Below are 24,783 nucleotides of genomic sequence, written 5' to 3'. Positions count from 1 at the left end.
AAGACGTCCACCCTAAGCTTTTCAAGATACTTATTGAGAACCAAACAATATAAAAATGTCTTACAAATTCATTATTTCTTTTTTTTCTGAGTTGTACACGTTCTGAGTTGTACACGTGGATGTCAAAAAAACAAAATTTTATGACAAAATTATATTTATATGCCGGGAATCGTGGGCGATAAATGGCACAATTCAGCCGTTCTTCGACATATAAATATCAAGTGTTGAAGGAATCGAACTCTATATTCTAAAGGTTTATAAAATGTAGGTATCTCACCCTCACCTGTTTTAACTCCTTCTTAATAGCTCGAGTAACGTCGATACTCTTCTTCTGCAGCCTCTTGACAGCCACTATGTTGCTTCTGTACATAGCGATGGTCGTGTGCGCTCGTCTCGCTTCGTTGTCTTGAGGGTTTAACGTCTGGGAAGTTACTTTCATTAGGGGTCTTCAGTCATGAAATAATTTAATGAAAATACTCTGAACACACAAAATGTTTATGAAACTTTAACTGACTGGTGTTTGTTTTTCGAAAAGAATTCCTCTTTTAAAGTTGGAAAAATGTCCGACCCGATTCGACTTTAAGATACATTAAAGTTTCTGAAAGATACGATATGGATTGGATATGTCAATGACAAAAGTGATGTTTTCGTTTGAAGAAACGTATCTTTAGCAAATGTTTGCCGTATCTTAAAGTTCAATTCGGGCCTATAGATTATATAATTCACGTGCCACAATAGTTTTGACGTCGAGTAAGACTCAATGATAAACTAACCTAAGTATTAAAATACGGGGTTTGATCTCAGTTTTTGGCTACATTGTTATTATACTTTTTTTATGGTGCCTTTTAATACAACGGTTCACAAGCAGCTGCACCTGCCTATTTAGTTTAGTTTAGTTTATTTATTAACAATAATGTAACATGATTATTACATAGTAAGTCAACATTTCCCAATATTATACACTATGAATTTACTATACGAAGTAAATACGCTTAATAATATTAAAAATCGATTTACAATTTGCGTCAATTAAAATATTGTGTAATGATAAATATTCAGTAATCGAATAGAAGGCATGGTTTTGGAAAAGTCTAACCGTGTTTTTGAATAAATTATAAGGTAAATCTGTGACATTTGTGGGCAGTTTATTAAATAAAGCTTTATTTTTATGAAAATTCCCTGTTTTTGACACTTTTTTAATCTAAGTGATGGAAGTATTAGTTTGCCACTGTTCCTTGTATTATAATTGTGACAACCCGAACGACGAAATTTCTAACACAGAGTTGTATATAAACAATGATATGACCGTCATTACCTCAAGCTTCACAAAGTAGGTCCTTGCAGATGTGCGCCAATTTACCCCGCACATTATTCTACTCGACCGTTTTGTAAAATTAATACCCGGTTTACATCTACAGTATTTCCCCAGATAATAATCGCATAAGTTACTACACTTTGAACATATTTAAATTTAATCTGCTAACAGAATCATAAACATTTTCTTATAAATATACTTATTCCTTTAATCGAATAAGTTAGTACACTTTGAACATATTTAAATTTAATCTGTTAACAGAATCATAAACAATTTCTTCTAAATATACTTAATCCTTCCTTAAGGCCCGTGTTGTAGCGGTGAACGGCTTCAAGAACATCCGACAAGACTTGCTTTGAAATTACCTTGTTCAAGTTAATTTCTGAAATCCTGATTACTTGAAGCTTAGTAAATCACTGTTGGAGAATAAATTCTTATTTTTGACGTTTTACTCACAGGTTGTTCGGCTAATAAACAACTAGAGTAATCTGAAGTTGCCACATATGCAGTACTGGTAGGGAAAATACAGACGAAATAATATTCATGGACAAAATGACATATCTGGCGAGTTTACCGCAGTAATACGTGACAGTTGCCATTTTTACAATTCTGCAAGACGACTAGCGCCATTGGCTCACAGGCCAATTCGAACGTACACTGACATCAAACCAATATCAGAATGATATTGGAATCATATCAGTTAGCTGTCATGCGCGCTTTCATTTCGCTCAGACTTATCCGCACAAGTATTAGTGCGATAGAGACGCCTATGCGAATGAATTTGCAAGCGATTTGAGCAATTAATATCCATTTTTATTTAAAATTTAAATTAATAAAGTAATTTATTTTAAATGTATTTATTTTCTGGTATTTTTCTCATTGTCCTTTATTTATGTTACAACTCGCTGATGTTTAACTATGCATCAAAACACAATTTATTTTTCTTCAAAGGTCCTTACTAGATATAGTTATTTCTTTGCAAAACTGTCTGCGAGAAATTCAATATTTAAAATATAAAAATAGGTATATACCGACTTGAAACTGATCAAATAACGAGATGTAGATCTTCTTCTTTGTTTGTTTGCGAACTTTTTGTTACAGATTGATTTCTAAAAATAAAATGGCATGGACGGATAAATATTATTTTTTTGGCATTGGACATAAAGGTATATTTTGTATACGTTTACATAATATTACATAAAAAAGAGATTTGTTAATAAATTGTGATAAGTATACCCCTGAAATATAAGATTGATCTGACGTACAAAGGATCGTCCACACCGCTGCTCAAATGCTAACGCACAGTAAACAGATATTTGTACACACCTGGCTCCTGAGCCAAGAAGTCAGTCTCCTGACTGTGTCAAAACCGCAAAATGCGATTACAAAGTGTTCTAATGGACATGGCGCGGTGACAGAGTCATGTCACTGCGTTTACGGTGGGTCAGTGCATCTTGAAGCAGTGATGTGGTCCCTTTAGATGGTTTTTAATTTTATCTATATTTCATAATGTAGATATCGCTCAACAGGAAGCCGGGCGCCAGAATTACGAACGTGAACTCACCTTATCCCCATCATTGCACGCCATTATAAACGTCAGGTCCTTCGCCTCGATTCTCCAAAGCACACTGGCCAGCTTCTGTTCGTATCTGTAATGCCTTAGCAGCAGCGCGAGCGCAAGTATGGCTGCAGCAGCAACCGCGATGATGGCCGCTAGTACACCCGGGTCGTGAGGGAGGGAGCACTTCGATCTGTCGAAGCCGCAGGGCGGCTCGGCTGCCGGCGGCTGTCCGTTCAGCCAAACGATTTTGTTGGCTCCCACCAATTCCTTAAAATAAACAACGACTAACAGTTATTTGTTTTACACTCCTTCACTTTCGTCTATTCAAGTCGGAGCTTAGACGGATTCTATAAGTAAATACCCAATGGCCTGAGACTGAAATGGTGCCTTTCACCCGAGTTAAACACTCTACTTCTCATTACAAATACAAGGAAAGTAAAATATATATGTATTTTTAGAACAACGACGACTCACTTTCAGAGCATGAGAAATGAAAATGACTTTACCATTCTAGTAAATATTTTTTTTATCAGTATTTAACATATATTTCTTCTTCGTGATTTTTCTCACTTGATGGTCTCATCGGAAGATCAGCGCTGGAAGCCACCAGCAACATGCTGAGATGAGGCCATTTCGTGGCACTTTATACTTCCTTTGTTTTTGTTATATCATGTAATTTAATGTGTCTTGTTTGTGTCTACGAATAAAAAAATATTCTATTCTATTCTATTCTATATATAAACCTAACACTTAAATTTAGATTTTTATGATTTTTCGATATATGTTTTAGCCAGTAGAAAAAAATCGGTGTTATAACACCTGATAGGAAAATATGAATTAAAGAACAAAGAGAGAATTGGCGAGCTGGTGTAGTGAAAAAATATATAAATAGAAAAAATATTGCTAAGGCCGCATTTTATAAACTGTAAACTACTACACACACATAACATACATCCATGAGGAATAGAAACATTAGCGATTTTTATTACCGTAGCTTAACACAAAAATTGTCCCGGGAACGGCCGTTATATTTGATTGACTTCGATTTGCTATGCACATATCTGGGCCTGTAGCTTTTATCAATCAATATTTACTTTACCCGTCACAACTTCGATATATTTTTTAATGAATGTTTAATTTGCCAACTTGTTTATCAGTTTACGATAGGATACCGCTGTTAACACGTGTATCTGTTATACATGGTGCCCACGAGGACCAGTGTTGGTAGGAACTCGAGCCTTCAAAGTTTAATTGAAGAACTCGATTTGTTTTAACGACACTCAGAGCTTAAAAAACTTCAGACTCATTTAAGTCCCGAGTCGAGTCCCTTATTGAGTCTTTTTAAGTGCAACTCGAAAGAACTCGAGTCTCCGAATAAAGACTCAGTCAACTATTTTTTTGTTTTACCTAAACATCAGTAAAGAACATAGGCGTTATTGTATGATTTATGTTATGTATATCCATGAATTTTTTACAAAAATAATTTGATTTTTTTTTTGTAAAACCTATTTTTTGCAAAGTGTTACTTATAAATCACTTTTTGACATCTATCAATAAGGATATTTGGTCTAGGTCCCAATGTGCCCATAGTGGCAACATCACCATCAAAAAGTTGTTTTGCACTAAGTAACAATAAAAATATGTTTTTTTTTAAGTGGCTTTAACTCTGAAATTAGGCTAATTCCAAAAAAGTTTATAGGACATTTTACTCTTTAAACATGATCAAGAATATACTCACTCAAAAGTATACGGGTGTTTTAGTTATGTCTCGCGGTATTCGTCGGGTTTTTAGGGTTCCATCGGGTATTTATTTAGTTGACTAACTAGGAACCCTTATACATAGTTCGCTATGACCGTCGGTCTGAGAAATCTGAAATTTGGCATGTATGTATAAATTAGTTACGTCGTACAATAAAAACAAGTAAATAAATTGTTTTAGGCTTGCTACCGTTCACGGAAAGTGGGGATGAATTATTTTATCGCTCCAACCCAAAAAGTGCCCCCCCCCCCCCCGCCTACCCCCTTTTAACTTTTGAACTATGGGCCCAAAAATATGAAAAGAAAATCGTAGCAAAAAAAGCTTAGCAAAGACTTAAAACACACTATAGCGAATCTGATCTGTTACACCGTTTATGAGTCAAAAAACTCTATTTTGATAGACGGGTAACTACGGAAACTGAGCATGTCCCGACATGCTCTTGGTCAGTTTTCATATTTTTGAATATCATGGTTCGACGAACGTTTCAAAGGCAAGTTAATTTGCGCAAAAAAGCACCATTTTCTTCTCTCAAATTGGTTTCAGAGAGCGGGGATTTTTGAAAAATCTTACCACTTTTTTAGATAACAATAAGGTTGCCAAAAGAATTATAATTAATTTTGAGGATTTTTCCAGGACTTCAGTTATTTTTGACTTTCGGTTGATAGAAAAAATTCACGAACATAGGTCTAAAACACATTTGAACAATTTGTAACATTTTATGCACAAAAGCGAAAAATATGAAAATTGCTTTTGAAAATGCGCAATTTTATTTTTTAGGGAACTCAGCGATTACTATTTTTTAAAGCTGACAATAAGCTAAAATTCAAACGCCCTTACGGTCATTGAGAGGTGAGTCCCTAAATAATTGTTACCCCTCTTTACCCAGCTTTAGCTTAGGTACTACTTAATTCTATTATAATTAACAATAATCATCCTTTACGCGCAAGTTCATTCATTGTATTGTCGTTAGATTTGTAGCTGGCCCCGAGCGGCTTATCCTTTGTCTATTATTAACTAAAACCGCGCGTGCCACTACCTGCAAAAAAAGGGCCCGGTCACTTTAACCGGTTATTGAATTACAACTCCTATGGTAATTGAAATAAGATTCAAAACGAACAAATGGAATAATAATTTGCGATTTCTTGTGTGGTCCATATACGGTTACTGAGTGCCGGCGAGTCGAACGCTGCCGAACCAGTCTAAAATGTGTCCTAGATATGCGGAACAAAGGCGCGTTATCGGAGAGCGCACCTACACTGGTTTTTTGAGCGTTGGAGTAGCCCGCGCTCAGGTGCCAATTAGAATTATACAACCCTTTTTTGCAGGTGGCACGCGTGGTTTTAGTTAACAATAGACAAAAGATTAGCCGCTCGGGGCCAGCTTCAAATTGAACGACTATATGTATGGCTGACGCGCTATATTTAAACGTAATAAACGTTCATTATCAGGGTTTTGAACCCGGAGGGTAACAAATTAAATCCTGACCATTAACGCCTCGGTGATGAAACGTTCGCTTCGAGTGTCATAAATTAGTTAAACCGAAGAATATATGAAAATGTACGGTGGGCGGCGTCAGCGTCGAGCGTGCGTTCCGTGGCCCTCAGGTAAGCTCTGATGTCCGTCTGTCTGTCTGTCCGCCAACGGGTAGCTAAGCTTAACATCCCGTAGGTGTAGGTTATTCTCAGACTGTCACTGACCGTAAGTGTGAGCAGGATGGCTGTGCGTGCAGGGAATATGGATATCGTTTTTGAATTTAATTTTTTGTGAGTTAAAAAAAATCGATGAGTTCAAACTAATTTTTGAAGCCATTTTCAGATTTTTAGGTTTTGTGCAAAAAATATGTATTTTTATATCGCGTTTTAGACCTATGTTCGTATTTTTTTCTGTCGAGCGAATCAGGATTCAAATCGATGAAGTTACTAGGGAGAGGAGATTGCTAATTAAATTTTTGCCAACCGTATTGTCTAAAATAGCGCTGCGATTTTTCAAAAACTTTGTTCTCTAAATCTAGGGCCCTTAATAGATAGACACCTTAAAATGTAGTACCTAGAGATACTTTCACTCCACTATTCTGATTAAAACATTGTACTGTTTATCGAGGGGGCAAAGTTAACACAAAAAAAAAAAACTACACATAAGGAGTGGTTCAGTAAAAAGTGGCAGTGAATTATCTAGTATATATTTTTATTTTTTACTAATTATGTAGCAGTTTTTTTTAGTAATCTGTAGATAAAATACTATATAACAATAAAATCATATTGAGAAATATCAGCTTATTTGAGTTTTCACATTTTTATTGCAATGTACTTCGTAACCTTTTGTACAACACAATTTGACAATCTTCACCTGCCGTTTTTCGCAATGCCACACTTGAATTTCAATTTTCACAACTATTTGTATGTTTTTAGGAATATCATCTTACGAGTAAATTATACCAATAAACTGGAGTTCATCTTCGGTAGTCAGGAAGTCTCGCCAATCTAACCTCTGACAGAGGTTTTTCTATGGGAGCCAAATTTCTGTAAAAATCGCAAATACACAAAAATGGTAATTGCATGTAACTACCTCAAAGTGAAATCAAATAAAAAAAGTGCAATATCGAACATAAGTCAAAATAATAAATTCTCTCAAAAGACGCTGTTCAAAAAGTCTTAGGAGACATGTAATATAAAAGGCTAAAACTTCAATTCGCCCTTTTATTTTAAATACGATTGTATTTCATTGCATAGAATAGTATTTACAGATACTACAAAAATGCTCTACTTAAAAATTATCACTAAATGAAATGAAAAATCCGCATAATGTGCTGCTACTTTTGTCTGAACCACTCCTTACCTACAAAATTTTCTCTAATTACTACACACACATACTAAACAACTCAAAGAAATTAATGGTGTATTAAGGCCGGTAAACAAGAATTTATCAAGAAGTTGAAGGTGTACGAGGGCTTAATTAACACATGTTCGTAATTTCTATACCGCCCGTAGCTTGCACACACAATACTTTTCATCATGTGAGGAAAAAGGGATACAAATAAAACTTAGCCCTAGTTCGAAATGTAGGATTTACGGACCGCATCGTCTTGCAAGTGTGATGAAAAAACCTTACAGCCCTAGATCGAAATTTAGGATTTACGGACCGTATCGCCTACGTGTAATATAACACTTGTTACGAACGAGTGTGATGAAGAAAAATATTAATATGTTACACACTTGGTGCGCGAGTCTGACACGCACTTGGCCGATTTTGTGCTTAACGACGCCCAACCAAGATGTATTATACAAAACAAAGGTCAGTCCCTTTTCCGTATGAAAGTGGCGAATCTTAGCTTTATTTGATACGCAATCTAGCTCTAAATACATCCTTTGTATTCATCTGCAGGCATCTCAACGTCCTACCGTGAACATTATTTAACATGGGGCGTCCTTTCAGACCTTTTTAGTCACAGGCACCGAGCATGGCACGAGTAAGCAAGGCCAGTGACCACAACAGCGTTCATTGATATCTAAGGCGATCTTCACATTGGCTGTGGTGCGGAACATTGCTATATGATTGGTCGATCACATCGTAAAGTAGGTGTGTATGAGTAAAGTCTGGATTCGTCCTGAGGATCATGAAGTTGGCATCTCGACATAATGCGAATTTGAATTGTAATTTAATTACAATAATAATATACATAATGGATTACTATAACTAGCTTAAATCTAAAATAGGCGCTTGAGGCATTGTACTAAGAATACTGCCGGCGTTTCCTCGTTGTATCGCAATACATCACATTGTGCGAGGAAGCCACCAGTCACGTCAACCAGACCCTTTGTTTGACATAATTATAGAAAGTCAAAATGTAATGATTGTCGGATTATCATTGGTCATAAAGGTTTGTTTAATGGCAATCCTGAAAAGTTACGCATTTCCGAGAAAAAGCAAAATATGACTAAGGAAATGCGGACAAACAATACATCATGACTTAAAACTTTATGGGAAATAATTGAGACGCTTCACGATTTTTGCAAAAAACTTGTGAATGCGAATTTTAATTCTAGTGTTGTGAAAAAAAGAGGCCTCACCAAAGGGAGTGATCTGTTTAGTAGGTACCTAAGCAATTTTCTTAATACCGTTTGTTCCGGCTGAGTTTGGCTACGTTTGATGTTTTTACAGGAATTTAAAGTAAATATTTCAATATTCAGAGCGCCGTGAAATGCGGCAGCCGCCGACAATTGTGCTCAAAATTTGTTTATACATTTTGGTTTTTCTTTCCTATAACAGAATTTAATTGGTTTATATACACTGTATAATCAATGAAGGTCAGCTTTATTATCAAAAGCGATATTTTATATAGAGTATTTCATTTTACTACATTAACTCCCAACAGAACGGACAATAACGGCAACAACGGCAGGCAAAAAAAAAACATACTGTATTGCTACACGTGTATTTTAGGTTGTTAAAAACAAATATTGTAAGCCATTATCATAATGTTCGATGTAGGTAACAAATAAACTTGATATAACACGGTTGTTCTTTAATATTCCTGCCATTATCTCACTGTGGCGCTACAAATATTTCCAATTATTCTCGAAATGAATCGACCGGGTTGTTTGAGGTTTTCTGTAAGGATTCGTGATATACCTACCAATCAACAAATGTACTGTATCGGTTTGGTTATATTCAGACATAGAAGTTTTTGTAGCACAAACGAGTGTTTGACAAAATGAAACATCGATAAATCTGTTATTGATAAGTCAGTCATAGATTAATAATTAAAAGGTGTAACTTCTACTTGCTGTAAATTACCGACAAATAACAAGAATGAACATCAATTACAAATCGGTATATAATTTCTTCATTAACTAAGTACATATATTAAGTACTTAAAAATAAAAACGTAAACTATAGTATACAATGCCAAAAGAATGGCAAACTACCAATATATCAAAGAAGATATCGAACGTGTTGTGTGTTTCGCGGTAGCTATTTTCTCATACAATGTTAAAGATATATTTAATGTTAAGGTAACATCGATAACGGACATGTCGATATTTGATTTTGTCAATCACTTTATTCTGCCAACAAAACTTCTATGTCTGCTTATAATAAACCATTCTCATAGTCAAACTTTATTCAATATCACTGTTTTAATAATAAATCATATGGAGCTTACGTGTTAATAGAAATTTAATGAAATCGTCTTTTAATTAATTACAGGCTACTCCTAAACTATCAATTAAACCCTGTTGTTCTCCCTAAATACTTATTCCATTGTTATGTTAAGTATTTCATACGAGTATATTAACAAGAAAAAAAAAAACGCCATGCCGCAATCATGTGACGGCTGTGGCAACGGCAGCTTCAACATCGACCACGCGCACTGCTGTAAAACTGGAGGCCTAATCACAAGGCGGCATAATGAGATTAGGGACTTATTTTGTGAACTTTGTCAACACGCGTGGGGCAACGTGACAAAAGAACCAATAATCTCGGAAAATGACTGTGGCCTACGTGCAGATCTATGTTGTCGCGGCGTTTGGGATGCGCAGAGGGAGGCGTTGTTTGATATCCGTGTCGTCGACACTGACGCTCCTTTTTACCTCTCATGACCTGTCACATTTGTACTAAAATCAGCTGAAGACGAAAAGCAGAGAAAATATTAGACGGCCTGTGAAATGCGACATGCAACGTTCACCCCACTTGTAACATCTGTTGACAGCGTCTATGCACCTCAAATGTCTTCCTTCATAAAACATATGGCAGAAACTATATCTCAACGGTGGAACCGTTCTCTAAGCACCATACTGGGCTGGCTGAGATGCAGGATCAGTATCGCCGTTATGCGTGCCGATATATACACGGAAAGTGCTCTTTCCCGCACCCGTAAGGGAAAGTAGCACCATCTGTACTGTAAAGAGTATTTACAGTACATATGGGGCTACTTTATAGCACTAGTGCGAGAAGTAGCATATTACGTTACTGTGTCGAACATTTAAAGGGCCATATGTACTGTAAAACGTTGTACGATACATGTGCGAATAGGTAATTCGCAAGTCGTGTCGATTTAAAACACTCCCTTCGGTCGTGTTTTAATTTATCGCCACTCGTTTCGAATTTCCTATTTTTCGCACTTGTATCGTAATGTACTATTAATCAATAGTTTCGTTTAATCGTGGTATTAACGCTAAGTTCGGAATGCTGAGCCAAAGTGTACTCCCGTAATTTAGTCACGTTTTTACCCGCATACTTAGGGATTAAAAGGAATGCTTACGAACAAAGACCCTACTTCAATTAAGAATATTGTTAGTGTCAATAAACTGCGTACAAAGCGACCGCCCTTCGAACCTGAGGGAGGCCTATTCCAACTTCACGAATTGAGCTTATTTTGTTTTCTCTTTGACAACACGCTCATTATATATCAGTTTGTAAGTATGAGCCAGATGCACCGCGAGTGCAGTTCTTCATCTGTCAAAAGGGAGGGGTAAAAGAAAAAACACGAGCCCTTCGTATCGTTATCCTTTTTAGGGTTCCGTAGCCAAATGGCAATAAACGGAACCCTTATAGATTCGTCATGTCCGTCTGCGTCTGCATGTAGCAGTATAACTTTAGTATAAACAAAATAACTAGCTGACTGAGCAACATTTTACACAATAGTATATTTCCAGAGCCATCATTATTATCGTGGTGGTCTTTTGGTGATTCAATCTTGGATGTAGGCCTCTTCCCTCTTCTTCCACTCCTGCCGATCTTGTGTCCGATTCATCTAGCTCCAACCTTTTTATTATTATTTTATACTTCGTCGGAGGCAAACAAGCATACGGCCCACTGATGGTAAGCAGTCTCCGTAGCCTATGTACGCCTGCAACTGTTACATGCGCGTTACCGACCCTAACACTCCGCACCCTCGTTGAGCTCTGGCAACCTTACTCACCGGCAGGAACACCCCAGGGTCTAGTGTTATTTGGCTGCGTTTTGACCTTTCCTTTCCAGAGAAATATTATCCGCGCCCATATCTTCCATCGCAAGTTCCACGCCATATCTCTATCCCTTGTTTCCTTCTAATTTCTTGGCTTTACGCTGCCTGTCTCTTAATGTAAACGCAGAATAGATACGTAATATCTAGACACCCAGAAACCACTTTGTCGACTCTGGCAGGATAGGTTGTGGAGTAAATGAAATAAAAAATGACTTTTGGTAGGTTAATTGAAATATAAGTAGATACTTAGTTTCTTCAATAGTTTAGGCATTTATATTCCCGCTTTCATATTAGGTATAGTTGTTAGCTTTGTAGCTGGCCCGTAACGGCTTATCCTTTGTCTATTGGTAACTACGTAGGTAATTCTAATTCGCACCTGAGCGGGGGCTAGTCCAACGGTCAAAAAACGCGCGTTCGACTCGCCGGCACTCAGTAACCGTATGGGACCACACAAGAAATCACAAATTAATTTTCCATTTGTTCATTTTGAATCTTATTTCAATTACCATAGGAGTTCTAATTAAATAACCGGTTAATGTTACCCAGCCCTTTTTTTGCAGGTAAGTGGCACGCGCGGTTTTAGTTAACAATAGACAAAGGATAAGCCGTCGGGGCCAGCTACAAAGCTAACAACTATACCTACTCTATTCTATTTGTATAGGTACTTATCCTCTTCCTACTCCACAAAGCGTCTTATAACCGCAAATGAAGCTTTCTACTTCAATGAATCGCTAATTAAATTTAATTGGTGAGTATAATTACTAACTAGGTTAGTTGTTAAAGCAAGCTGGTATCCCGAAGCCTCATACGACACAGTATTTTTCCATTATTTCCAATGTTTGTGCAAGTGTTATTTTAAACGAAACTTCTATGAATTATGACGAGATAAGAAACAAGTAATTCGACGAAAATTCAGGCGTAAATTGAGAAACCTTTTGTTGGGAAACCCTCTGTACTCAGTAAATAAGATCATAGAAATGGTATTTTGATTCAGAACTTGTTTTATTCTTACTGTTTCTTATTGAAATTGTTTTTTTTATCATGCAGATGATCCTTGTTGGGACCTTATTGTTTTATATTTATATGATTGTTGTGTGTTGACGATTCTCTATTTAATTATCGTTATTATTTTTATTGTTCATGTATTTCCGTAAGTTTTGATATTGTCAATTTATATTTACCTAATTAGGTTCGAATTGTATTGACAATCCTTATTGAATCTATAATTTTATTTCATTAGTATTGCTATTATTTTCATTTTTATTTTATTTTGACGATCACGATAGAAATTATTATATTTTGGACATCAATGCAACGATATTATCCATATAATTCTCTTTAATGAAATAAATCATCTAATCTAATCTAACATTTGCACAGTCTGTGCTATAAAAATCGATGCAGAGTTATCTTGGACTAACTCTAATATATTTTCATATATATTATATATATTTTTATTTAAGATAATTTATATTGATTTGAATAAAAATTTAATTGTAGGTACTAACCGGTAGCATGTCTGAAGAGTTGGCGTATCGGAAGGTAGCTACCGGCGCAGCCCTCCATCCTCCTGGAGCCGTCTCATCTTCCACCAGCCCTATGACCGTGAAGTTGCCCTCGGCGTCGCCTGCGCTGTCCATATAGACCTGAACGAATAATTTTATAGGTAGGTAAATCATAATCCAAAGACTACATATTTATATCCTGCTTGTTTAATGGCAGATCTTAAGATGAATATGCCCAAGACCAAAGTTATGATGAACATCACTCGCAATTCGAATCCCACTTCACTGGCAATCTCATAACGTTGGAGTCGAAAAACTGGAGCCGACCAATATGTATATCTTGGACATATTCTATCTGTAGACAATAAAAAACACGAAAAGGAAATCTCCAGGAGAGTCCAGCTGGGTTGGGCAGCATTTAATAAATTAACGGACATCCCTAAATCCTTTATAAGCGCATTGTAATATGCATACTTGTAAAATAATTTATTTTACAAGGGAGTTCTTTAGGGACTAGCTCGTTTACATAACCCATGCATACGAAATAGGACCATTAAACTTAAGAAAGTGATAGAAGGTGGTGTTGCTACAATATTACTCGTTTTGTGATAGATATGTTATGGAGGAATTCTCAAATTTTATAATTGAGCAGGTTGTCTAGCAATATTCAACAGTTCGGCGAAGTAAGGTTCACTAATAACTAGGCCATGTCAACTTCGTAACAGTCTCGAGTCAAATAGGTCCCCAGTTAGGTACTATCTGGCACACCTGCCATAAGGATTTTCATTAGGAGGCTCTTATTTTAATTAACCATTAAATTATCAAGCCACGTCAAAGAACATTTATTTCTAACATGTAAACATGATACTTCTGTAAAGCTGCTATACTCGTCTTCATACTTATAATGCCTCGTGTAGCTGTTAGACTTAAGAAACCAGTACCTGGGCGACCGAGTTTTGCTCGGTTATAACTATTTATTGTAATATGGTGGTGTATAGGTGATAATCTTAACTACATTTTCTTACTAAATTAAACTTGTCTAAAACAATAAAAATTAAAAAATTATATATAAACTTGAGCATATAAAAAAAAAACAAAAGTTAGTCACCGGGCGAGATTCGAACCCGTAACACTCGTTTAGCAGTCCGCGTCTTAACCCGCTGGACCAGACGGACAGTGGCCGGCAACACGAAATTAGCGACCATATTCTGCGTCGAAAGAAAAACGCATGAAAACTCGAAAACACGCGTTTTCCCAAACATAAGACTAATCTAGATCGATTGTTTACCCCCAAAAACCCCCATATACCAAATTTCAGCAAAATCGTTAGAGCCGTTTCCGAGATCCCGGAAATATATATATATATATACAAGAATTGCTCGTTTAAAGGTATAATATAATGATTGTAGGAAACTTACACGTGTATGACGTGTAGCTAACTATAATATGAAACTGAACCTCTAAACAAACTGTCACTTTCGCACTAATATGGAAGAGTGATAGAGAGATGACTACGCTACGCTGCGTTAACGATTGGCCTGTTGGCTACGCGGGCTGGCAGGTGATCGTCTGAACGTTTTCCGTATGTTCATCTCAGGAAACTCACACGTATAACAAATATGAAATTGAATTCCAATAAGTCCCTTTATCTGTGGATTTTATTTGGTACGGTCGAGAACGATGAACATAGGCTTTTAAAAATGTTTGTGAACTCGTTTATACTAATTTCCTTTAATGGCAAGCCAACGTTAAAACGTCGTTAAAATCATACCAATCTAACAATTCAATAAATAAATTAATAAAAAAAAAATATTGTAAAACATCCTTACACAAATTGACTAAGCTCCACAGTCAGCTCAAGAAGGTTTGCGTTCTAGGTACTCCGACAATGATATATGACAGATACTTCTTAGGTCGGGAATCGTGGGCGTATCATACTAGAGACAGCTCATCAGAACCTTCAATAGTGGATGAATAGGGGCTTTCAATGAAATACGATGTTCAACTCACGGTCTTCACTGAACAAGACTGATTACAAACCATAGCACACGTTCGATTTCAATTGTTTTGACAGCGCACTCTATGACGCCTTGGCGGAGCCGCGTCGAACGCCACTCAGGAGTAACGTTACACCCTAGCTTGCTCTATTTGTCAAATATGGCGTGATGAAACGCTTCTTAAAGGCGATCCGCCCCTGACATTGTACGCGCTCCTATCACACAAATAAATACCCTTACCGGGATTCAAACCCAGAACCATTAGTTTAATAGGCAGGGTCACTACCTACCGACTAGGCCAGACCGGTCATCAAACCGAGTCGTCATTGAGTTGCTTACTTTGCAGCAACAGATTGTGACCATAAATACCAAATTACTGTAATCAAATCAAATTCTACACCTCAGGTATCATATTTTTGAACATGCACGATTATTTTGGAATACGATCATCGATTCTAGTTCATCTTAAATTGAAATGTTTCTAATAAACTCGCTATCTGTTGTAGGTACGCCAGAAACCTACAAAATGCGGAGACAAATGTGGCACGTCCCCCGCTGGTAAAAACGACCAATTAATAACTCAGATTGCATAAATAAAGTTTTAGTTCGTTGCATTGCGATAAAATAAACCTCGTTATAACATAAGGAATCCAATAATAGTACATTTTTAAACTCGAATACCTTTAAAAACTAAATAAACAAACATAATGAAATTAATGAGGGCAGCGGTACAGGGGAATGAGGAATTTAAAGATGAAAATTGAGCCGTCGAATCCGGTGTGTTAAATTTGCTACCTACAAACCTAATTATCATTTCACTTCACCGGTAAACCTGCAATATGCATTTTAAGTGATTGAAAGTGCTATTGCGCGATAAAATTATTTCTTCAATTCAAATAATAGGTACTTTCAATAAAAATTCCCATTTATGGCTCCGAAGATCGGAAAACAATGACCAAATTGAATGAGAGTCGATAGTTGGATAATTGTTTGGAACTTAAGAGATAACTCATAAAGTTAAATTATTTATACCTATTTTATGAACTCTGAGTTGTTTAATTTAATTGTTCTGCAATCTCTTTCTGTTTAATTAAATTGAATAGGTATGGTATGAAATGGTCCATGAAAGAGCTGATGAAGGGTAGCCTTCCATTGTCACTAAAGCAAAAACTCGTTGACATGTGTATGTCTGCCCATTCTAACCTACGATGCTCAAACGTGGTCGCTCACAGAGAGTAAGAAGTCCGAATTAAAGGTTTGCCAATGGGCTATTAAGCGCAGCAATTTAGGTGTAAGAAGACCAATCGTATCCGGTCACACACCGGCAGAAAAAGGTGCTACAAACTGAGCTTACCTAGGTTAGTTTAGTTAGGCTTACCGGGAGTGAGTTCGTTCGGAGGCGGTGAATATTTCCCTGTTTCCTTTATTATAAAAAAAATCACTCGCCGACGTTTCTGCGTGGTAAAAATTTGTATAGGATTGGTTAGTACATTGTTACTGGTGAATTCTCAATTTAACTTGAGACTCTGGTGCCTGTTAAGATAGCAACATTTATTTTATTAGTTTGTGTCATCCACGATAACGCGCAGATTTGTCAAATCTTACCTTTAATAACACGACAATACGAATCAAGGCATGCATCGCGTGAATGATGCGATCTATACCGTAAGAACATTCTTACGGTAGATGTTGTTATGCGCCTCCCTAAGGCAAGTAAGCATAAAGGAAGGAATGGAAAGATTTGCATGATCAATCACTGCGTTGCTAACTGAAACAACTTCTTAACAACCGCCCCAGTTTAAAGGTAGACTTATATTTAGCCACATAATTACAAAACTTTACAGGAGTGCGTAAAAAATAAATGTGCCTTAACTTTTTAATTTTAAACCATTGTATGTATTTTATTTTTCATCACACTTACTCAAAAACGATCTTATTTCATGCAAGTGTACTGAAGTACAAATGCCTATTTTTTTCCCGCCGGAGTAATGAATTGTGAAAAAAAAAAGCTATAACTCCCTAGGGAGTTACAGCCATGTTTACCATGTATGCCTGTTTGCCATCAACATGGTATGAAAAAAAATCTAATGTAGACTCCATAGATTTTTGTCCCGTGACAACCGTTAATTTGTATCAACAAAATGAAAAAAACACTCCAAATTTTCTCTTAAATTTTCCATGATTGGTGCCGTTAACATATGTAGTTTACACGTGAAACAATAGGTAGTAGTAGTAGTAGTAGTAGTAGTAGTAGTAGAGCCATTTATTCCAATAAATATTACATTGGTTTCAAAACATGCAATGATTTTGTAAATAGATTTAGTATTAATAATATTTCATAATTTGCAGTGTAAATTTATACAATTATAAAGATGAATACTGAATTTCATTTTTTAATTATTGTCCCATGCATTCTTATAATTTAGGTTGATAAGTTATGTTACTAACAATAACAATAGGTACTTACTAGGTATTTCGATACGTTACGTAATTTTTTGTTGAGTAATTTTGTTTATATTTTTCCTGTCGAAGAAAACATACAATTACGATTAGGGTTTACATCCCTTAGTAAACAAACACCTCTTTTGGGAAAAAACTGGCTTAACAGAAGGCTTATTCTGATGTTATAAATTTGATTTGGATTTGTTTATGATATGATCTTAATATTTGACGTATCTTAATGTTCGAATCGGGCCGATACTTAGATAACGTAAATGTATGACAAGTTTTATGTAATTTAAGCATGTTGTTTTAAAATGAGAGCGCAACTGGGATTGTATGGTAGCGGCTTTTTGGCGGCGGGTTCGTGTGATTCTTAACGATAACCGACAGTTTGGATTGGATACGAACATGAGATGTGTTGACTGGGATCCTAGCCAAGATGACAATCGTTGATAGGAAAAATACTTTATAAAAAATAAAATCATGCGGTAGGGCACAACACAGCGGATGTTATTCCAGATCTAGACTCTAGAGTAGAGCCCAACTGGGGAAGTACCTCCACCTTACAGAAAACCGCAGTTAAATAACACTTGACCCTACTCATAGTGTTGTGTTCCTGCCGGTGAGTAAGGTTGCCAGAGCTCAACAAGGGTGCGGAGTGTTAGGGTCGGCAACGCGCATGTAACAGTTGCAGGCGTACATAGGCTACGAAGACTGCTTACCATCAGGCGGACACTATGCTTGTTTACCATCGATGTAGTATATAAAAGAACCAATCAAAATTTAACGTGATTTTTCATAGCGTATGTTATCCTGATAATTTTTTTCTTTTCGTTTGACGTTTCTCGATGTCACCTTAGCTAGGCCCCTGGGCATCTCACGCGCACTCGTAAGGGCGAGCGATGTGCCCTATAAATAAATAAATAAATAAACAGGTTTATTTTAAATTTTATTCTTTTTTTGTAATCAGTGTACAATAAAGTGTTAAGAGGCTGTCAATACCTAAAGCGCGCACACTGTCTATTTGTATCGGAGTAAATGAGATAGCACTGTCGCATGTACCTGGGCCTGGGCAAGGGAATAATAAGAAAATTATTTAAATAAAAAAAAGTGGATTATTAGTGTAATATTTTACTCGTTAGCGGTTTAGATATAAATGTTTTGAAATTGTGATTTTAATTGCAGACCCATAGGTCAAAACAATAAAGACATAGAACCGTTTAATTGTGATTTTAAGACCAATCTTTGCAATTATTTTCTATCGAGCCGATTTCGTTCAATCATGTATCGAGTACAACCACGGTCTTTGAAATATAATTAATATGAACATATATTTTTCTTACTTGACTAAAACAAATAGTCTTTCTTAAAAAACTGTTTAAAAACATCAATTTCAAGGACCTTGGGTGTTGACAGCCCCTTAATTCTTAAGGTGCTGATAGATTTGAGCATTCACTTGAGCAGAGCATCGAGCATTCGCAGTTTTTAAGGAGATTCGGCGAATTGCTTGACGAACGCTGTTAGATTCTTCTATTCGCGAGAATGCTCATTACAAGTGAATGCTCATGTCTATCAGCATCTTTAAGGAAAAAAACAGGTGGGATCATGGGGGCGCTTAGCTGATTGGTGTTCGCGGTCAAAATCGTATCAAAGATGAAAACCATATGATAGAGAAATAAGTAAGGATATAATGCTCACTCTATACGTACATTAAATTCATTTGTAATATGTTTTAAGTGAGCTCTGCAAAAACTTATTTATTGATAATATTTAACCCTTTAAGTGGCAGGAACCGGCTCCCGGTCAATTACGTCATTTAAATTTGAAATGTGTAGTAGTAGTAGTAAACTCTTTATTATACAAAAACACATTAATAAAAGGAACTTACAATTAGGAAAAGCTAAATACAAAGGCGAACATATCCCTTCAAGGGATCCCTTCCAGTTAACCTTAAAAAAATCTTAACGTTTCTTATTTGTTTAATAAAAATAAAATAAAAATTCCAACAACTTAAAAATGACGTATGCCACTTGAAGAGTTAAGCAAGTTTAAAAGTTTTGCTATGCCTCCCAATCCCATACAAAATATTATTATTAAGTTAGGAAAACCATGTATTGAGCACTCTAATGATAATGACCATATCATAATGTAAAATCAGAACCGGCCTCCGGGTTTTGATGGAATGGGAGAGTATTTATATCTAACTAAATTTATATCCGCCTACAGAACTAGCTTCATATTCCCTTATTTATTTTGAATTTACATTTTTTTAATGCGAAAACAATAAGAATTTTTATCATAAACAACTACGTTGTTTATCTGACAAATTCAATAAGATGAATAAAATGTCACTGGAGATTGTTAAAAAAATAAATTAATTTCCTTATTTCTTTAAGTAATAGGATACCCGGAGGATACTTAATACTATTTTTATAAAAAGGTATTTTCAGAAATTCTTTGGAATTTAGCTTGGCGAATAAAAACTTTTTTTTTTATTAGGAAAAGGATTTATTTTTTTATATGCATTTGACCACAACCTTACCTATATAGTATTAAACTATAGATCATTAAACATTTTAAAGTTTTCAACCTTCCCTAGATTATAGCGCTTAGTCTGTAGGTGTCGTATATTGGTATCAAGTATTTGAAGTAAATTATCTGAAGTTTGAAAAAAATACATTTTACTTTATATATTATATTATAACTTGAACTAGTATGTACGAGTAATATAATTTATATAATGTTATATAACACACATATATAAAATTATATAAATCTGTGCAAGTGTTAAGTAAACGTAATTATTTCATAGAATTACACGTTTAAAATAATACTTGCACTGTCTGGGCTGTCAAAATCGCTGCCAACTTATCTTGGTCTGACTCTAACGCAGTAATCTCTCTGAATGGATGTAGGTACTCACACATCTCACTTACGAAAAAGCTGTGAATGACCAGTCACGTATGTAAATGTCAAAAAGTTTGATTTATGCTGGATCCGATTCAGACCCTTCGCTCTTTCGGCCCTTTCGGACCGACAATAGGCGTGCGCGTTCCGTGGCCCGATATATTTTTAAACTGGCGCTTCTGTATTTTAGTATCACTGTCAATTAAGACCGACTGAGAAAATAGTATTTTACACAATCTTGATATACGTAATGGAGAGCTTTTCAGTTGAGTACCGTGGTTAAGTAAACCACGAAGCTTGCTGATTGGCCTAAGTAAGAGGTGGCCTGAGTACGAGATTGACAAGGTTGCTTATCTTATATCACTATTGAATACAATATTTTTTCTATGAGACAGTTAAAACAATACTTTTTTCTACTTTTTCTTTTTCTTTCGTGTCGTGACGTAGAAAGCAAATTATACAACCTAAACAATTAAACACAATTAGTTAGGTATCTCAGTAGATAAAAGGATAAAACGAAAGACATCAACGAGCTTCTTATTCACCAAAAAGAAGCTCGTTGATGTTTTTTATTCCTTCGTTTGGTTTTGTCCTTTGTCAAATTCAAATTCATCCACAAAAGTATTTAGTAATGAAGTCATTATAGTTGAATCAAGAGCCCATAGTGAAATGTATGCGATTTTAGTTTTAGTATATAAAACTTACATCAAATCCCTGAACAGAACGGTAGGTAGTGGGTCGAAGGAGCTTCATCAGGGTGGCGCCGTCGGTAGCCGGGAGCCCCGCCCGCATCGCGGCGGTGGCGGCCCTGGCCCAGAGTACCACTGCGTCATACAGATGAGCAGCTTCTATTGGTACCTAGTGACAAAATAAATACCGTTACTTAACAAAAATACACTAGAAGCCAATGTGTATTATCCGCGTCATAAAAACGAATATATTGACATTTTATTTGTCATAATCAGCTCTGTAGTTTTTTAAGTTGTGCTGGAACAAACGACGCTAACAAACGCCTAACCGGACTATGTAATGCGGTGGCATCATGGTTCCATTTTTATCACTTGTCACTTTCACTCTTACATACTTGTTAGAACGTGCTACTGTAAAATTAATGTCATATTAATCTGACGTTAATTAGCTTGGTTCAACTTGACCCTAGACTGCTAAATTCATATATTCATCATTCATAACTCGTAGTTGTTTTATATAGGTTAGCAATTTTGACGAGATAGAGAGATATACATATGTGTACAGTATCATTATAATACTAACGAGTACTAGGAAATTAACAACTTTGCCATTTTACCAATTAAAAAGATAGGCTGGTGGTATAACATTTTTAGTTTCACAGGTACTTATTTAAAATTTCTCATCACGAAATTTGCCAGTTTCTAAAATATTTCTGAATGAATCTTCTGCGTTTTGTTATTTAATTTAATCCTTTAGTCCTATATCCTATCAATCAGTCAGCTTTACCAGAAATGAAAACGGCATATCCAGGATACACAACTTACCCAGTTAGTTTAAAATGTAGGTTTCTATGTTATTTTTAAACTTGTTGGATTAGTTTCGTGCATCGTTATACAAATATCCCATCATAAAAGCTTTCGCTTTAACCCGGTCTGATTTTTTTATCACTGCTCCTAACAAAAGAGCGGAACAATAAGGTTAAATTCAGTTTTTTTTTTAACTGCGAAAGTGGCAAAAAAACTTGCTAACATTAGTCTATTAGCAAGCTAATAGTAAGTTACAAAATTGTAATTAATTTTTTTACATTATTTGCTTTTGTTCTCTGAAACTGAAATAAAAAGCCAAATCGCACTTGGCCAGTTTTTAATTTTGTTTTGGTTTCGCGGTTTAAACGTGAATACATAAGATGTCGCTGTTTGTGGGGCCCATCTAGTGGGGGCAATAGTCACCGTCTGCCGGAAATAAAATTGCCTACTATTTTATTAGACAGGCATCCGGTTTAATATCACATAGCCCAGTATTTAATCCATCGCTTTCACACCCAAGTTCATTTTATATTCCATCAACTCTCAATAGTCCTTACACCTTAGCGGGTGCTGCCTCCGCTCGGTATACTCCTTACATCTCATTAATGTGTCAAAAGGGCCTCTACGTGATGGCTTCGGCTCTGCCCACTCTATTCAAATGTCCGGAGCACCATTGTTCCGTGATAAGTAAAGATTAACAATGTAAGCAATGGACCTCACATATGAAAAGGTTCCCGTTCAATTGTTCTACTTAGTCCTCAATACGTCGCAGCTTCTCAATGAGAATCCCATTGTCTTAATAATCCACATAAGTCCATCAACATTTTTAGTCACCTATTAGGAGGGGACTAACAGAAAGTTGTAGTTTTAATATTGAATTGTTACACAAAGGCCAACGTCATGAAAAAAATCACTCGTAAATTAAATTATATTTCCAAGGGCAGACTCCAGGCAAACTTACTAATTGTAAGTTAAAGTCACTTCGATAGGAAAAAGTCACGAAAATATGTCGTGGTAAAAACAAATGCGGTAATTTCAATACAAGCCGCGTTCCTAAGGCTTAGGGACTCAAAGGGCAATGACTTAATGATTGAATTGTATAGGTAGTTTTAAGTATTCAAAAGTTTAGTTTGTAATGCTCAATGTACCTCTCTTACATTTGAAGCAAAAGTTCACTAGCGAGCAAAGCGTGCATGCAGCCCGGCTCAAGAAAAATCCATTCCAAAAAAAAAGGGCGATTGTAGGGATAATAAAGACAAGTGGTGGCCACAGGAACTCTGTGATAAAACAACGCAACCTAATTGTTTCGGGTTGATAATTACTAGTGGGCTGTTGATAGAAAAGTACAGTCAGCGATAAAAGCGTGCATCAAAAATAAAACTTTTGACAAAAAAATTATTCGTTATCCTTATCCTGCATACCTACCATAGCAGTTTATTATAGTATAAAATAGCTAATGATATAGCCAAAGGACGGAACGAGCTAAGTTTTAAACGGAAGTATCTGTTCAGAGTAAATAGAGGTAAAACGTTAAAAAGTCACGCGATGGCCATATCTTCCGTTGCAAGTTTCGCGCGGCGCCCCATATTTTTTGTTTCCTTCTAATTACCTAGCTTAACGCTCCCTCATAAAGTGAATCATTCTCGCTTGGCTGACTTGAAATACGCACGTGCTGCGTACGCAACTCGAGAAAAGCCAGACGTGCCTATTAGTAGTAGTGATTTTGTTACTTAAAATTATTTGGAGTTAAGTATGTCATTATTACCGCCATTTACGAGTATAATATTAACATGTAGGTATTGTAACGAGAGAATGCGGTCTAACTATGGTGGAGAATATAAACGCAGACGTAGATACCTGATATTATATATTTTGTCTTCTTTTAGCATGATCACACATCGACTACCCTTAATGACTTCCACCCCCAGAATGGCCGACTGCAGATCTTTAATCATCAAGCGTAGTTCTGAATTCAAATATATAATCGTTGCCAGTTACCTACCAATATACATGTATTTGGATGTAAAACGTTTTCGCATACCTACTAAACTTTGTACCCTTTATTCCGTGAGTAACTAAAACACCTTTGATATTATATTATTGTACCTATCTGTATAGCACCCGAAAGACGATATATTGAACAATCCTCTTAGTAGGTAACCTAATAAGTTCCCCTGTAATGAAATTTTCAAGTATGATCCCTTTTGTGGGTCACCTAATATGTTGTTGCTAACGGTGGATTCAATACATATTCCATATTGTATACCGACACCGAGGTACAAAAGGTGTCGAGTCCTTTGTCCGTTTCACAGGTGTCAAATTCTACTTTGTCACAAACAAATGGATTCCTTTACTAATGTTCACAATCATAACATATTTATTAATATCTATAGCAGATTAATTGAATAGTAAATTGTATATTGCATATATATAGTCAGGTGGCATGGTGGCAAGCAAAACTCATAATGTCAAAAAAATTTTTTTAACAAAAATTATATCATAATCATATTTCAAAAGTAATATGGTTCATTATGGCTATGAACTTGCGGTGGTAATTTGTGAGTTTTGCTTGTCACCTGACGATATGCAATAAGTGCAGTATGGCCACAATGAATGACACTAGCCGCAAAAACTAGCCGCCATCAACTGAAATTTTGTTAAAAAATAAGCAACGTTGTCATTTTAACCCTTGTGCTCAAAGTGTGGGTTCCAAACTTCAAACCCCGGCACGTACCTAGGAGTTTTTCGAAACTTATTATGTAGGTATCTATATCATTTGATATTTACCGGATGAATACATACATACCGGAAACCGGATGAATAGGGATAGGAGATAT

The 24,783-nt window shown here is 36.0% G+C and overlaps 1 protein-coding gene across 1 annotated transcript in view; it reads right to left on the bottom strand.

Moving 5' to 3' along the window:
- LOC133522294 (guanylate cyclase 32E-like) overlaps positions 1-24,783 on the bottom strand; it is a 204,658-nt gene that overhangs the window by 146,455 nt on the left and 33,420 nt on the right. Inside the window, exons 7-10 of the mRNA XM_061857577.1 lie at positions 21,156-21,308; positions 13,108-13,245; positions 2,880-3,143; positions 284-421 (exon numbers count right to left, since the gene is read on the bottom strand). Of these exons, the coding sequence (XP_061713561.1) occupies positions 284-421; positions 2,880-3,143; positions 13,108-13,245; positions 21,156-21,308 (693 nt within the window). The remainder of the gene's footprint in view (positions 1-283; positions 422-2,879; positions 3,144-13,107; positions 13,246-21,155; positions 21,309-24,783) is intronic.

Source organism: Cydia pomonella, chromosome 10, assembly GCF_033807575.1.
Source record: "Cydia pomonella isolate Wapato2018A chromosome 10, ilCydPomo1, whole genome shotgun sequence".
NCBI lineage: Eukaryota > Metazoa > Arthropoda > Insecta > Lepidoptera > Tortricidae > Cydia > Cydia pomonella.
This window is presented reverse-complemented; position numbering and strand designations above follow the sequence as displayed.